Source organism: Anser anser, assembly GCF_964211835.1.
Source record: "Anser anser genome assembly, chromosome: 4".
NCBI classification, from domain to species: domain Eukaryota; kingdom Metazoa; phylum Chordata; class Aves; order Anseriformes; family Anatidae; genus Anser; species Anser anser.
The window spans coordinates 10,241,602-10,259,603 of record NC_139724.1 but is presented as its reverse complement, the minus strand read 5'-3'; the positions used below and the strand labels follow the sequence as shown (position 1 = coordinate 10,259,603).

At 40.5% G+C, this 18,002-nt stretch overlaps 1 protein-coding gene across 13 annotated transcripts in view; it reads left to right on the top strand.

Moving 5' to 3' along the window:
* Positions 1–18,002, top strand: part of GRID2 (glutamate ionotropic receptor delta type subunit 2) — an 804,597-nt gene that overhangs the window by 479,849 nt on the left and 306,746 nt on the right. For all 13 annotated transcript variants that reach the window (XM_083834802.1, XM_083834813.1, XM_083834803.1 and 10 more), the window contains one exon: positions 2,786–3,070. In XM_083834802.1, the coding sequence (XP_083690928.1) occupies positions 2,786–3,070 (285 nt within the window). The remainder of the gene's footprint in view (positions 1–2,785; positions 3,071–18,002) is intronic.

Genomic DNA, 18,002 nt, shown 5'->3' with positions numbered 1-18,002 from the left:
TTATTTTATTTTTTTCTGGCAATAAGCCCAACACTATTGGAAATTCTGTAACTTTGCATTTTGAGGTAGACAAGAAACTGAAGAGTGAAACATAAGGCTGTGTACTTGCAAGTGTGTATTATACAAGAGAGAGTCTGTATGTAGATCTGCAATAGAGAAATACTTTAAATTCTGTAGATATTCCTGATATTCTCTCTACATAGTGTGTAAAAATCTGATCCATTTTATTCTTTTAGCTGGTGAAGATCCAGTTTTTAATAGCACCTGTTATCTGGTGGTTATGCAGGTGAATTAATGTCTGGACAACTTCTGTGTAGGCATAATTTATGAAACAATAGCGTTTAATAAACACTGTTGTTAATTCTGTGTTCCTTCAGTGTTAAGCCTGCAATGTGTGTACAAACGCATTTGATCTTGACATTTTTTCTGTCCTGAGTGGTGAGGTCTTAAAAGATCCAGCAATATTTGTATTTCTCTAATTGGTTGCAGACTAATACACCTTGATCATATTGGCAGTTGAGTAAGTATCAGCTTGGAAATACAACCTCTAAGGAGGTAATAGTAAATAAAAAATAAATATTAAATAGTTTTGAATGGCAAGATACCCTTTTTCAGCATCTAACTCTGGGTATTGAATAGTCTCTAAGTGTACAGAAATAAGACCATTTGTGAGCATAATTAAGTGCATATTGCCCCAACCCAACACACACAGTGCTCATAAGGACATAATGGAAGAAAGAGCCAAAAAGCCAACTTCAGCCCTGAGGCTATTGTAATAAATATGGTGCAATGTCAAGAGGGAAGATTTTAAGCCTTTATTCGGTTTGCTTGCTGGTATTAGCATTTGGCCCTGTGGAGCTAAATGTTCCGTGCTGCTTTCTTCCCATTCACGTTTCAATAACACGTTTCACAAAAAGCGTGTTTCCCACTTCACAGTACTGTGAGTACACTGATTATGCTCAGTCTGAAGTATGCCTGCAAGTGTACATATTTCCAAGTGAATTTTGTAATGAGGTCCAACTGGTATATTTCTAAATGTTATATTTGAGATACTGGAAGGTCATACTCCATATTTTATTGAAATGGATGGTATCGGGACCTTCTAAATTTTCACTGAACTAAAAGTAGGCTTTTGCAAAATCTAGTGTTGATTTTATTTATCTATTGCTATCTAGCTGTAAGGGTATCTATTGACATACAAGTAGCTACAGGTATTTATCAATGGATAAATCAATATCAATAAAAATAGTTTCTCTGTCATGTGGTAGCATTCTTATTGGGATATGCAACCTAAATATTGCAATACTCTATGCAGAACTGTATCAGGAAAGAGATTCAGGATCTGCATAAACGCAGCTAGACAAGCCTGTTACCTCTGGTGAAAGTAGGGATTATGAGAAATGTAAACAAACAGCACACTAGATGAATAGCTAATGAGATTGTTTTAAGGCGTTCTGAATATTAGAAACTTGTGATACACTGATACTTTTTGCCCATTTGTCACGTTGTAAATATTCTTATTGTGATCAATAAGTGTTTGCAGAGTAAAACATTACTCACTGTGAGTAAGAGCCATATGATATGAGACAACAGGTCTGATGCTAGTATATTTTTGTATTTTTAGGGAAATGTATTCTCACATGTGGGTTTCTTGTTTTTGCCTGCACCTGTTGTGTGCACAGAATATTCCTGCAAGATAAGCAATTGCACAGTTTTGTATTAGATTTGCATATGTAAATGCATATTACTCTTTACCATCCCATTACCTAATTTCCATGTGTAAATGCAGGTTAACTACACATGTAGCTTTGCCAGTGGCAAATTGAGTATTTCAAAATTTAGCCTTGGGTGTACTCTGGGGAATTATGCTACAAGCTTGTGTTGTTTCCTCATTCAAGCTCTCAGTTCTGTTAGAAGCCCAACATAAACACTTGACTGTACTTTGTTTCACAGGGTAATGCTTCAAAATTACAGGCCTAATTATTATTAATTATTTTGATATTTATTGATTGCATTAACATTAATCATGATAAACACCTCTGGTATTAATTTGGCTGTCATTTGTATAGTATTTCGCATTGCTTGCAACTCAGCCCTCATTAACTGGACCATTAGTTACAAGGTACTCCTTTTTGTGTAAGCAACACCATGCCTTTCTTAAGGAAGTAAAAAGAATGAATGTGCATACTGTTCACTGAACTTTGAAAGCATTTTGTTTTACTCTTTTTTGTTTAAGGAAAAAAAAAAAAAACCAATATACCAAAAGGATAAGTTACATAAGATTGTTGTTTGCTTCTCTTAGAACCCAAAAGCAACTCTGTTTTAGCTTGGATAAGTTAACGTATGTAATCATATTCAGCTGTCTTCAAAAGTTGACAGCAAGGCTGGGCTGTTATTTCTTCAAGTTTTCTCTGTATAATGCAAAGATGATGTTCATGGAGCTGTTGTGCTAGACTTTGAAGAGTGCTTATCTCCTTGGGAAGTCATGTTAATTCAGCAGCTGTAATTTGCTCTTAATGTTCCTCAGAAGGTCCAGGGTAGGTCCCATTTTGAAGAGAGAAATCATTTCTAGGCAAGGTAAACGGGGCGGTCTTTCAGCTTTCACCATAAGACAGCTCAAAGTGAATAGAGAATCTTCATGACTTTAGTGAATTACTCAATATACAAAATTTTATCCGCATTTCACTTGGTTAAAACTGCCCAGTGTCTGCATTTCAACGGCAAAAATAGGCCCTATGCACTGAACTGCGCTCATCATCTTGAATACCTCTGTGTTTTCTTACAGCCTGTGACTTGATGAACCAAGGCATCCTGGCCCTTGTGAGCTCCATTGGCTGCACATCAGCGGGATCCCTGCAGTCACTGGCAGATGCCATGCACATCCCTCACCTCTTCATCCAGCGCTCGACGGCAGGAACACCAAGGAGCGGCTGCGGGCTCACCAGGAGCAACCGCAATGATGACTACACGCTATCTGTCCGCCCTCCTGTCTACTTGAATGATGTCATCCTGAGGGTGATCACGGAATATGCCTGGCAGAAATTCATCATTTTTTATGATAATGACTATGGTAAGCATTAGCCGGGCAATTTCTGTCAAATCCATAATACCACAGAAAGCAGTCACACTACATCTTTGTCTTCTACTAGAATGTTTTGCTTCTAAACATTTATGGTTCTATCAGCATTTCACATTACCTCAGAGAAATCTATTTCTAAAATCCATCAGTGTTTACAAGTTTATTTGATGACATCTTTGTTAGAGTTAGCTGATAAATGGAGAGCTTACCTGGCTTTCTATTCTGCTGGTGTTTGAAGTGTAAAAATTTTAGCATGTTTTCTTGTTTTTTGGAGTATATGGAAATACAAGGTGACAGTTCAAGAGATAACATGTAAGATTTTACATTCTGTAGAATTATTTCTTGTGTGGTGAATCTCTTGTGTTTTATGGGCTTACATTTGATGGTCAGAAGCTGAGGCAACAGTGAATGTAGGACAGAGACCTCAGCAAGAACAAGCTGCTATTTCTAAATGTGAAACTTGTAGAGAGAGCTACTGTAGAGCAAAGCACATGAAGAGGAGGGCTGGAGAAGACAATGTTCCTTCTTTTTTAAGTGCATTCAGTGTTCCTGAAATGTGCTGAATTGACAGTGGCTGTGTAATAGAGTAAGTGAGACACAGACGATGGCATCACAAGTTAGACTGTGCCATCCAGCTTGGTGATTCAGCCAAGTTCAGTCCAAATATCTTCTATTGCTGAGAGGAGAGCTAGACAGATTGCTGTAGAATAGATGTGTTATCTAACTAATTTTATGATCTTTTTCTATGGAAAATTGCTTTGAAACCAGACTGGTTTTCTTCAGACACATCCATTATTCATAAGTAATCATGACTTGTTTGGTTGAACATTTCAAAACTTTATTTTCAAAGTTAAATCTTCAAGTTGTTGAAAAAAGCTCACTTCAGCGATTTGCTGTGCATAATAACTGGTTCATTCAGGTCAGGTGTTATTGAATTTTGTTCCTTGGCTACATAATAAATTCTTAAATTAGAAATATAAAAAATGATGAATAGGAGAATTCCTATTTATAACAAAGCAGCACCTAAAAGCACCAGCCATAGATCAGGAACATGCACACAAACCAAAAAGCTTGCAGAAGAGAGTATTTTTGTTTTATGCATCTAAGTACCAGTGTGTCTTTGAAGACGAACGTAGTTGTGCCAGATAAGATATCTTTTTGCATGTATTTGTTTTAAAAATCAAATTTTAATGATTTTTTTAAATAATTGTATTCATAAACACTAGTTTTAAATCACTCGAGTTTCATTCTTTTTAATTTGAGAATGCAGTTCAGACCCATGTCATTCTGTCCTTGATTTCTGGGTACAAATCCTGTTACGGTTTGTGTTATGTAACGCAAATGTCTGCCTGCAAGGAGTAAGTTTCAGACCAGTAGCTAATTTAGTGATGCATCTTCCCCAGATGTGACATGAGAGGAATAGTAAGTCTTCCCACCATCTTCTATGCTTTTGTGACTTCAGTAGACTACAAGAAATGCTGTGTTTATAGAATCATAGAATAGCTGAGTTGGATGAGATCCACAAGGATCATCGAGTCCAGCTCCTGGGTCCCCAAAGAACCACCCAAAAATCAGACCATGTATCTGAGAGTGTTGTCCAAACGCTTCTTAAACTCCAGCAGACTTGGTGCCATGACCACTTCCCTGGAGAGCCCGTTCCAGTGCCCAACCACCCTCTCAGTGAAGAACCTTTTCTCGATATCCTGTCTGAACCTCCCCTGTTGCAGCTTCAAGCTGTTCCCTCGGGTCCTGTCGCTGTCCCCAGAGAGCAGAGCTCAGCGTCTGCCCCTCCACTCCCCTTGTGAGGGAGCTGCAGGCCGCCATGAGGCCTCCCCTCAGTCTGCTCTTCTCAAGGCTGAACAATCCAAGTGACTTCCTCATACATCTTCCCCTCTAGACCTTCTACCATCTTTGTTGCCCTCCTTTGGACACTCTCTAACAGCTTAGTATCTTTCTTATACTGTGGTGCCCCAAACTGCACACAGTGCTCAAGGCACAGCCACACCAGTGCAGAGCAGGGTGGGACAATCCCTTCCCTTGACCAGCTAGCAGTGCCATTCTTGATGCACCCCTGGGTACGGCTGGCCCTCCTGGCCACCAAGGCACACTGCTGGCTCATGTTCAGCTTGCTGTTGACCAGAACCCTCAGATCCCTTTCTGCAGGGCTGCTCCCCAGCATCTCGTCCCTCCGTCTGTACGTATAACCAGGGTTGCCCCTTCCCAGGTGCAGAATTCAGCACTTGCTCTTGTTAAACTTCATATTGTTGGTGATTGCCCAGCTCTCCAATTTGTCCAGATCTCTCAGCAAGGTCTCACCACCCTTGGCAGAGTCAACAGCTTCCCCCAGTTTGGTATCATCCACAAACTTGCTCAGAAAACCTTCAAGTCCTTCATCCAAATCGTTTATGAAAACATTGAAGAGGACTGGTCCTAAAATGGAGTGCTGGGGAACCCCACTAGTGACAGGTCACCAGCATGATATAACCTCATTTACAAAAACCCTTTGGGCCCGACCTGTCAGCCAATGATTCACCCATCTTATTATGCTTTTATCTAACTGTGTTCTGCTCATTTTGTCCAGAAGGATACTGTGAGAGATATTATTGAAAGCATTACTGAAATCCGGAAAGATTACATCGACTGCCTTCCTTTGGTCAGCTAGCTAGCTGGGTGATCTTGTTGTAGAAGGAAATTAAGTTTGTTAAGTATGACCTTCCCCTAGTGAACCCATGTTGGCTCTGACCAATGACTGCATTGTCCTGTGTTTTTCAATACGTCCTAGAATAATCTCCATAATTTTACCAGGCACTGAAGTGAGACTGACAGGCCTGTAATTGCCAGGATCTTCCTTCTTGCTCTTCTTGAAAATTGGGACCACATTTGTCCATTTCTAGTTAACTGGGACCTCTCTCTGGATTCCCAAGACCACTGAAAAATATTATATTGAAATATTGAAAAACCTACTGAATATTGAAAAACCTCAGTGGCAGCATGTTCCCCTCGGAGCTCTGTCTGGGAGGCTGCATTGGTCGCAGTGGGTGCTGAGCTCCTGGAGGCCACGGCCCTCTAACAGGTGGATACCATCACTCCCTGGTCAAGCTGGCCAAGCTTCAGCATCCTTCCTGAGCACCCTGCCGTGTTGACCTCCTGATCGTTCACGCTCCCGAGGGGCTGCCTTTGTCAGACAGATGGGGGGTGCTCCTGGCTCTGCCCACATTTGTCTGCCACCCTTGCGAGGGCTGCCGGGTCCTGGCAGCTCCCTCGGCTGCCTCAATGCATGGAACCCCCTGCCCGCCACGATCACCTGCTCCACTGCAGAGCGTGTCTGCCCCGGAGCCGATCACCTCGGTGTCAGACTAGACAGATTGGTAAACTGACTCTAATTAGGGACTACGGTCATGTACATCAGGAAAAGGTGCAAAAAAAATCTGTATTTAGTATAGACTAAGCAGTCTGCTGCCTCCCCTCCAATTATTTGTGGGGCTTATTGTTTTGTTTTGTTTTTTTTTCTGTTTTTCTTGGACTTTCTTTTTCGTGGTTGGGATCCAATACTGTGAATAGAAACATATTAAATACAATTTGTTTTAATTTAATGTGTAACTCTATGTAGGGTTGTTATCTGTGCAAAGGCAAATGTTTTTTTTAAATTGTGCTAACTCCCTGATTTGAAAAGCCATCCTAAGGCAACAAGCAGTTTCTATATTCTCATTATGCTTCCTTCAGTCTCTTTATACATTCTTACATTACTATTTCATTGAATATCTCCTCCTCCCCTTTTAATAAGGAACAAGAGAGCAGAAGTTTCAGATTACCATCTCTAACTCAAGGCCTCTTGTTATTCTCGTTACTATGAGACTTGTTCTCTGTCTCTTTCTTTCTGATAGTGTAATGTCTCTGTAATTCCTCACTACTGTGTTTCAGGTGAAATCATTAGGCTTGACATACTGTTTCACCTGTTCTTAATTCTCCTAGCCAGTTTTTAATCTATGGCAGTAGTTTTCCTCATACCTGGGATGATACTATTTTCATAGCAGTCCCTAGTGAGCAATCTTGCCAGGAGCTTATTATAAATCTTAACAAATTGTGTCATTTTTCTCCCCTTTTCCTGCTATTTTACTGATATATTCAAAGCATTTCCAGTATGTTAGCAGGCCACAGTTTTTCTTCACAGGTTCTGTATTGACCAAAGAGGGGCTTTCACAATGGGTGGGATGGAAAGTAAGGGCATAAAATGAGGAGCTGGAATCACTTGTTAATGGGTTATAGTGTGGAGACATCTGAATTCAGTGTTCACTCTGCTTTGAGCAGGAGGTTGGACTACATGACCTTCTGTAATCCCATCCAACTCTAATTATTCAGTGACTGTGATGTTTAAGAAAGTAAGTTGTTGGGATGGGTCTATAGATATGAAATACTAAAAATAAATAAATAAATAAGCAAGCCCAGGATCAGTTTAGGTTTTATAAAAGCCAGTTGGTCCAAGAACCCTGAAAGAGCTTGGGTAAGGAAATGCTGGCTTCTGTGCCTGTTTTAGAAAGAAATCAAGACTAGGCATGCAGATACAGGACAGAGGCCCTGGGGGTGAAGCGTCCCAGTGGTCGATGTGTCAGCACAGCAAAGTGTGGTTGCAGTTCCCTGCAGAAGCCACCAGTCCCATTCCTCACCTTGCCTGAGAGGATCTGCTGCAATACCTGATTTTTTTTCTTTCAGCTCATACAGACCTAGACTTGAGTGCTCGATGGAAGCTTTGCTCCCCTCAACTGCTTGCAGCAGTTAATATTAAACATTTTAATGTAACATTTAGTATTAAATATTAAAGTAGGTGGGAGACCAACACTTGCATTAGGATTAAATTCAAATCTTATGATAAGGAAGATATTGTTCATTTATTTAAAGCTAAATATATCATTCAGTCCTCTGCAGAACTGACACTTGTGCAAACAGACCTATTTCTTGCCCCAGTTGTTTTTTTTTTTTTTTTTTTTTTTTTGCATATAGTGATCTTTCCTTTTCAAGGTAGAAAGCGTAACATTAAATGATGTCTCCATAGCACTAAATAGCACTTGAGAAGTAACGGGAATATAGATTTGATGTGTTAATCCTTTAATTTTTCTCATTGTTCCTACCTTTTTATGAGTTAGAAAATGTGAACATGCTGTTGGCTTGGTTCTGGCAACAAGAAGAGTTTCATTAAGAAATCATTTCTCAGTGATTCAATTTAACAATTTATTACAAAATACTTTAGTTGTATTGCTGAAATTATTTCCAGTAATATTTTTGATATATGAAAAAAATGTGTTTCATATTTACAGTAAATTTTCCTAGAGTAAAATTATGCTCATGTCCAAAGTAAGTAACTGTGATAAACCAGATCCCTTGCACCTTTAAAAGAGGCTGATTTGTGTGTCAATATATAAATATTGTAGTTCCTTAATCCTATGAATTGAATTGGTTTTGATTTTTATCTTGCAGTCTGTCGTAGATTCTTTTTCACTATCAGGGAGTTAGAGTATTATTTATAGCTGGAAATGTGTCTTTCTGCAGGGCAGAGTGTTATTTGCTGGATGTTATCCTTTTGTAAAAATGCCAGATTCTTTTTGAATAGCAGTAGACAAGTATATTCAGTTTTAACATTTTAACACTTCTTCCAGCTAAATGCTAGAAGATTCAAGTACACTTAAAAGTGCCTTTACCAACAGAGAAAGTCAGTCTTTGGAGGAAGCAATTATTTCAGTAACTCATAGCCAGCTGGATGTTACAGAAGGCATGCAGAAATGCATTTCTGGAATAATTGACACCTAATTTTTTAACTGATAGATATTTTTTTCAAGTAAAATTCTAGTTAGGTTGGTTATTTAAACACACACATGCATACCTCTTGATAACAGTAAAAATAAATATGTCTCTACTTTACATAGTTAAGCTAACTAAAAGAATTTAGTAAAGCCTTTGTCCTTTGTCTGGGATAGAGTCTTGCCAGTAACAAATGAAGGGCTAATGCAGAAGCATAGTAAGTGAGAGAAGAGATGAAAAAGAGAACATTTTACCTTAAGCAGGCTTAGGTGGAGTTTATTTGTATTTCATTTATTACAATTGTATCTTTGCCTTTAGCGTATAACCTCAGATAAACTTGTAAACTCAGAATGAGTTGAGTCTCTTTCCCCACATTCTTGCTGTCTGCTTGGGATGATCTAGATCAAATTCCAGTGAATTTAGTGCAGTTAGTCCCCTTCTATTCAGCATGTATTGTTCCTTGAAGTAAAACAAGATAAAGGCCTGCCCAGAACATGAAATCTGATTTTGTTTAAAAAAATTTCATATGAGGATATTAAAAGTGTTCCAGGACAATCATGTGCTTCTGCAAATACCATTAAAGACAGGGTTTTTTTCACAGTTAAAGACTAAGTGGAATGAAACACAACAAAATTCTCCAGTAGATTGATGTCTTTCTCAACCTGCTATTAAAATTACTGTCTACACAGTATGTACAAGCCATTTTTACTTCATTTAAGCAGCCATATTAGCTTCTACTCTTTCAGTTCTAACTGCTCATCTCAAGTGGTAGGATCACTGTGCTGCAGAAGGTAGCTCTGCATCTCCCTCTTTCAAATGTAGGGAATGGACAGAGAGATTTAGCCTCTGGACTCGTCCCTAGGACCATCAACAGCCTTTTCAGTAAAGGCACTTTCAGAAAAGATAATTTAAGTGTATAACTTATACCTCTGGAAATCATTAAGTTTAGATTTGTGAGAAGAGCCACTGACATCTGTAAATATTTTGATCAAGTTGTTATATCCTTATTTTATACTCTCAAGTCCACACTGAGTTTGTAACAGTAAATAATGCAAATCCTGGCTCACTACAGACATGCATCTGCTATGGCCAGTTCCTAAATATTAACCTGAAAAAGACTCTTACACATTCAAGGTGTTAAATCACAGAGGGAAACAAATGAAATAATTGTTTGAGATCTGAATGTGAGCACCCAGGCTATATGAGCAGAGTAATTTACCCAGAATACTAGCATATCGTTGATTTTTTATTTTTTTTTATTTCTGTGGTGTATCAACAAGGGGCAAGCTTTTTCTATTCAAGTCTTGCTCTTCAGGCAGTTTACAGCTCACTGTATATTCCAGGAAGACGTAGATACTTTCCTGTAGTAGTAAATTTTTTATGAAGAAACCAGTCAATCACTGCAAGAACGTAATTGTGAATTTTGTGCAATTTACAGTGTAGGTATCTCCACATTTCTAAGATAAAAGTGAGAAAGTCTAGCTGTTTGAAAACATTTATTTTTAATGTTTTGTTAGTGCCAAAGCAGATAGAAAGATTCTGCACTTTATCTAGAAAGGTTAGGGGAATAAGATTGTTTCTTGGGAATTAATTTTGCCTTATTTCCTATTCTCTTTTTTTGTAGTGGTAGTAATATTTTAAAATCTTTCTGTATTTTATATGCAAGAAAAAAGTTTTGAAACCCACTTCTCCGTCCAAATTTCTGGCCTAACCTTATGTTTTTCTACCCAGTGTACCTTCAATATTCAAGCATTGTCATTGATTTACATCATATTAACTGCGTATATTTGGCAGTGGATATTTACCAGTCACTAAGGTGGTAATTTAATTTTAACTTCTGCAAAGCAAAAAAAAATAGGGCTGCTATGAGGCAGATTTACTGTGTGAGGGAGGTTAAAGGAGGCAGTCCTGTAGCAAGTGGAGGTTGAAGAAATAATTGAAAACTGCTGGAAGGAAAGGAAGGAGGTTAGCAGCAGAAAAGACTTAGAGGAAGCTCTCACAGAAACTTCCATATGGATTTATCCTCTTAGTCCTCAGCATATGCAGGGGGTTCAGATTATTTGTGCACTGGGGAGGGCACAGTGAGGTGCCTGCTCACATGAGTAAAAAGATGTCTCAAGCTCAGTCTGATAGAGGATTTGGGGGAAAGTCCCAAAATAAAAAACAAGCTCAAGGAGGAGAGCAGTGAGATCTGTAGATACTGAGGATGCTCGCCTAAATAAAGAGCTCTGTGAAACTGTGAATTTAAACAAGAGCATTCCCCCTAACCCTGCCCAAGCAGGCTGGTTGATCCCAGCCCAATTTATTAAATTGGGTGCAGTGGGATAGCATGGGAGTACAGCTCTTTAAAGATCCCGAAAAAGGAATGGGGAAGGCTGAGCTGGGTGCAGAGAAGGTTGTTAAAGGGATGATATTCTGCGCTGAAGTCCACCTGCAGGTATGGGCCCTGGATTCCAAGTATCTCCTTTGAGAACCTACAAAGCAAATAATTTCATTGTCACTTGCCTGCATAAACATTTTCCAGAAAGAAATAAATGATGACCACAGACAAAGATGTGCTTGCAACCATAACGTTTTCAAATCATTTAAAGTTTTAATGCAAGTTTAATAAAGATTCATAAAAGAATCACACTCTCCTTAATCGATTGCAAATGCTCATAATTACCCTGAGGCTGTTTTCAGCTGCCTGATGACTATAATATTCTCAAGTCTGTCTCCAGACAGTCTTAAAACTGTTTATTACTCATCTGGCTCTTTGCCAAGATCCTGTACTCATTTACTTCACTGTGCCTCAATAAACATATAATTAATTCAAGCTTCTTATTGAACTATTTTCTTTTTGGATTAGTATGTATTATGTCATCCAGATATGGAAAGGAACATGTATTTTTCATCCATGTAACTGTAATGTGTCAATTACATTGCAAGTTGGCAGCTGTTTGTGAGAACTCGTGTAATATTTTGCATTTGCTGTTTGACATACCACTGGAAATCTAATATATATTTTGGTTGTCCCTAAAATTATTTAACTTTTGAGTTAATTGAATTACTCTGTAATATTTCTCCAGTGGAACATTAGCCTTGCTCTTGCTTTTTACCTTGATAATAGTTGGGGAAACACATTCCAGGAGCTATGAGTGAATATGTAGAAAGCTAAGAAAGGATTATTATTTGATCAAGTTGATTTCCTTTAAGATGGAATAAATCTGACTCTCAAAGGCTTGACCTAAGCACTTTCTGTGTTGTGTTAATAAGAAAGGAATATCAAGTTTTTGTTTCTAGAATTTCAGTGCTGAGCTCAAAATCGAACTGTAGATGTTTTCCTAATATCTGTGTAATGTCTCCCTAAATGATATGTTACCTAGAGGTTTTGCAGATGTGTGAGATTTCATTTGGGTACGTGCTGACTGCAAGCTTCAAAAAAGAAAAGTGACATTGTAATACTATTTGGATTTGGAAGACTATCTGAGTACCTCATTCTTGTACTGATCTCCACTGCTATTAGCTAAGTGTTTTTCAAGTTTAAATACAATTTTAGTATCTTTTGAAAAGTATTCAAATTGAGCTTGTAAGTGGATATTTTGGCAGCTAAATAAATGGGCAGTTTTCAAAAGAGGAAACCCTTGATCAGAGTATTTTGCATGCTGATGAAATTATACCACCATTAGAAAAAAGGCATGAGTTAGTCATAATGATGTAATAAAAGTCAGGTGGGTTCATAAATTGAAAGGAAAATTTCTCTGACACAGTTTTAACTGGTCAAGAAAAATTGGAAAAGGCTAGAAATGATTCATTGCAGTATTTGTAAATCTTATTTTTATCTGTATTGTGGCTTGCGTTCTTCACATTGCCAGTCCATTCATAACGCATTCCTGTGCCCATAGTGTAAACTTTTAATCAACTGAAAAAATTATTGAGGAGCAGATTGATGCTCAGTCAGAGAACAATTTGTCTAGAGTAAGATTATCGTACACACTGTCATGTTTATTCTATGACCAGGAAGGGATGCAAGGACAGTCACTTTGCTGTTCCCTGCCACTTCCTTGGACAGAGATGCATGGTACCTCACACTTCTGAAAACCAACAAGGTATTCTGAGCACCTACAGGGAGAGCTAGTATATCATACACAGAAGTATAGATTGCTGTTAAATAATGGTGTGTATCTAGGCATAGAGCTGTGTTGTACAGCTGTGTGGGATATAAGTACAATTTTTCAAGTTTGGCATAATGTCTAAGAGGAGAGTAAATGCTGAAGATAAACAGCACTAGGTTCTAAGCTGTTATCTTTGCAGGCAACAGATGGGAAAAATTTATTTCTCTGCAAGATGTTTTACTCAATGAAAACTACTAGAGGCCTTTTGGAAATCTCTAATGTAGTCAAAAAGAATTTGATCGAAGAGGTAGAAAGCGGGTTATACAGTCAAAAGTATGTGATTGTAGAATTTATTGGCTTGTCAGCCTCCATGAGTGAGGGTTGATCACAATCTGGCTCCCTTTCTATTTTCAAAAACCTAAGGTAGCAGCTGATACTCTTAAGGATTAGTTCTAGCTTCAATTTTATTTATCTATTTTATCCTTTTCTTTTTTTTCTTTCTTCCCAGTTATAAAGCTTAGAAACTCAAATGAAAAATCTTCTGTCAGTCATCACTAAGGTTGGAAACTTAAGTCTTGCAGGATTTGAAAACTACGAAAGTTAGCATCTCTCCTGCAATATTGGTTTGGCTTCTTGAGATTGTCTGTATTGATTTTCCTTATTTGAAGTGTAATCTTTAATAACTGAAGTATGCCATGAAACAAAAAGAAACTAATGTGAATGGCATAGTCGGAGGATCATTTAAAAAAAGGATTTTGTAGACATTTCAGTAGTGCCACAATAGTTCATTTCAAACAACAAAATTAGTGTTACATGCTCTTCTTACGGTTTGATGTGGAAGTACATTTAGAAAAACCAATACAGTGTTTATTTTTCTTCCTTTTTCTCAACTGAATTATATTAAGAAATTTGAAACATATTTTATGCCTTTTTTTGTATGTGTGAAATTTCAGAAAGTTGCAAGTGAGGGAGGAAGAAAGTCACTCTTACCATTTATACATTTTCAGTTTTCCCTGAGAAATACAATCTCTACTTGTTATGTTCCCAACTTTTTGATAATATAAATGAAATTCCACCTGTAATTAGGCATTTGAGCTTAAATGTATTTATAATGAGTTGGAACTAGTGCTCAGTTCCCAAATACGGATAAAAAGCAATGAGAGTGCTATGTTAGGTGTTGTGGGTTTACGTGGCAAGGTTTTGGTAGCAGGGTGCCATAGGGGTGGCTTCTGTGAGAAGAATCTAGAAGCTTCCTCATGTTAGAAAAGGGCACCGCCGCTGACCAGAGCTGGGCCAATAAGCGATGATGTTTGCACCTCTGTGAGAGCAGATTTAAGAAAGGGGAAAAAAATCTGCTGCTACGCAGCAGCTGGGAGAGTGAGAGGAGTGAGAAACAGCCATTTAGACACCAAGGTTGGTGAAGAAGGAGGGGAAGAGGTGCTCCAGGCGCCAGAGCAGAAGTCTCCTGTGGCCTGTGGAGAGGCCCCTGGTGGAGCAGGCTGTCCCCCTGCAGCCCATGGGTCCCACACGGAGCAGATCTCCACGCTGCAGCCCGTGGAGGAGCCCCCGGTGGAGCAGGTGGATGTGGCCTGGAGGAGGCTGCGGCCTGTGGAGAACTCCTGCCGGAGCAGGTTCCGGGACAGACCTATAGAGGAGGTAGAAAAGGGTGGATGGGGGAAAGGAGTTTTTGGTTTCTTTCCTTTGTTTCTCTCTTCTCTAGCTTGCTAGTAATAGGCAACAAATCTTACTAGTCTCCCTACTCTGAGTCTGTTTTGCCCATCACAATAATTGTTGAGCAATCTCCCTGTCCTCATCTCAGCCCTTGAGCCCTTCACAGATTCACAGATTCACAGATTTCTCTAGGTTGGAAGAGACCTCAAGATCATCGAGTCCAACCTCCGACCTAACACTAAGTACTCCACTAAACCATATCCCTAAGCTCTACATCTAAACGTCTTTTAAAGACCTCCAGGGATGGTGACTCCACCACCTCCCTGGGCAGCCCGTTCCAATGCTTAATAACCCTTTCGGTAAAGAAGTACTTCCTAACATCCAACCTAAAACTCCCGTCGCAACTTTAGCCCATTCCCCCTCGTCCTGTCACTAGGCACGTGGGAGAATAGACCAACCACCACCTCTCTACAGCCTCCTTTCAGGTAACTGTAGAGAGCGATGAGGTCGTCCCTGAGCCTCCTCTTCTCCAGGCTGAACAAGCCCAGCTCCCTCAGCCGCTCCTCGTAAGACTTGTTCTCCAGACCCCTCACCAGCTTGGTCGCCCTTCTCTGGACTCGCTCGAGCACGTCCATGTCCTTCCTGTAGCGAGGGGCCCAAAACTGAACACAGTACTCGAGGTGCGGCCTCACCAGAGCCGAGTACAGGGGCACAATCACTTCCCTCGACCTGCTGGCCACACTGCTTCTTATACAGGCCAGGATGCCGTTGGCCTTCTTGGCCACCTGAGCACACTGCTGGCTCATATTCAGCCGACTATCCACCAATACTCCCAGGTCCTTCTCGGCCAGGCAGCTTTCCAGCCACTCATCTCCCAGCCTGTAGCTCTGCTTGGGGTTGTTGCAGCCCAGGTGCAGGACCCGGCACTTGGCCTTGTTGAACTTCATGCAGTTGACCTCAGCCCATCGCTCCAGCCTATCCAGATCCTCCTGCAGAGCCTTCCTGCCCTCGAGCAGATCGACACACGCACTTAGCTTGGTGTCGTCTGCAAACTTACTGAGGGTGCACTGGACGCCCTCATCCAGATCATCAATAAAGATATTAAAGAGGACCGGCCCCAGTACCGAGCCCTGGGGGACTCCACTAGTGACCGGCCTCCAACCAGATTTGACTCCATTCACCACAACTCTCTGGGCCCGGCCATCCAGCCAGTTTCTAACCCAGCGAAGCGTACGCCAGTCCAAGCCCCGAGCAGCCAGTTTCTCGAGGAGAATGTTGTGGGGAACGGTGTCAAAAGCCTTACTGAAGTCAAGGTAGACCACGTCCACAGCCTTTCCCTCATCCACCAAGCGCGTCACTTGGTAATAGAAGGAGATCAGGTTCGTCAAGCAGGACCTGCCTTTCATAAACCCATGCTGACTGGGCCTGATCGCCTGCTTGCCCTGCAAGTGCCGCGTGATGACCCTCAAGATAATCTGCTCCATGAGCTTCCCCGGCACTGAGGTCAAACTGACAGGCCTATAGTTCCCCGGGTCTGCCCTCCGGCCCTTCTTATAGATGGGCGTCACATTGGCTAGCCGCCAGTCAACCGGGACCTCCCCCGATAGCCAGGACTGCCGATAAATGATGGAAAGCGGCTCGGCCAGCTCCTCCGCCAGTTCTCTCAGTACCCTTGGGTGGATCCCATCCGGCCCCATCGACTTGCGCACATCCAAGCTCCGTAGCAGGTCGCCAACCATTTCCTCATGGATAGCGAAGGCCACATCCTGCTCCCCATCCCCTTCCACCAGCTCAGGGCACTGGGTGTCCGGAGAACAACCGGTATCGCCGCTAAAGACTGAGGCAAAGGCGGCATTAAGCACCTCAGCCTTTTCCTCATCCTTAGTAACTAGGTTTCCCCTCGCATCCAGTAAAGGATGGAGATTCTCCCTAGTCCTCCGTTTCGCGTTGATGTATTTGTAAAAGGATTTTTTGTTGTCTTTAACGGCAGTAGCCAGATTGAGCTCCAGATGAGCTTTGGCCTTTCTAATTTTCTCCCTGCACAGCCTCGCTACATCCTTGTAGTCCTCCTCAGTGGCCCGCCCTTTTTTCCAAAGATTATAAACCCTCTTTTTTCTGCTAAGCTCCAGCCGCAACTCTCTGTTGAGCCAGAAAAGGAGAATATTTGGTAATGTTTCTTTTCAGTTTCCAGCCAGGTTTAACTCTTATAGCTGATGCTGAATATCTGATTACAGAATGGTACTATGTTTTTGTGCATGCATGTGTAAAGTTGAAGTGATGGCTATACAGTAAAAAACAGAAAAGGTAATTTAACTAACAATGACACTGAGATGGAAGGAGGAGGAGGTAGCTTTGGCTTTAGCATCAGTCTGTTTCTCTACGGTAATGTTGACTTTAATCAGTAAGGAGAATAATTAATACTGGTGATAATGGGCAGCTTTTCTGCATTTCTGGAAATGGCTGTGATTCATCTGATTTACATAGAAAATAGAAATGTGTCTCCTGGCTGGGCAACAGGTTGGCTAGCAAATTCAGGGCAAGAAACACCTGTGTTCCAGACATGAACAGTTCTGTGTCTCCACAGTGGAGCCATCTGTGCCACAGGTTGCTTGCCAGATTTTTCTGCAGAAGGAGTTTATCTATTAGAAAGATGATTCCACAGTGCAGTGTGGAAATGTGCCACTTTCAGACAATCCACGCAGGAAAGATAATGCTGCCCATTCAGTGGTAGCATCTGTTCTTTGGCATACGCTTTGAATATGATCATTGCTAGTGACTTGCTGATGAAATATTGGAAGTACCATCGTGATTTAAATAGCATTTAAATAGCAGGGTGTTTTTGTGCTCTCCGCTGTTTCACAGCAGCAGGTGAGCATCACCAGTATCTCCATTTTTCACTGGGTAGGCTGAAGTAAAGCAGAGTCTGTATTTGTTTCCTGTCCTCGGCATTGTGTTTTATCAATGCCAATGGCAGAACTAGTCGGGAAACTTTATGACACATGATTTGGTGTCCTTTCCATTAGGACACTACTGTTTTCCTACAAGCACTGATACTACACTGTTGGCATGATCACCTGATAAATGCTGAACTTCAGAATATTACTGGGCCTCTCTCACTTTTGACCCTTCATGCAAGGAACATTCAGTATAGTTGCTTCAGTGTTCATATCTGCAGATATTCATGGCAAATAAAATAATTTGACCCTATAATCTAGTTTCTGGGACAACACAGATTATACAGAATATCAGCCGATAATTCCAGCATGTTCATAAATTATGGTCAAGTGCAATGATGTTCTTGTTTTTGAAAGGACAAATAAAACTTTGGTATCTGCATTACATGTTCTGGTATCGGAGAAGAATAT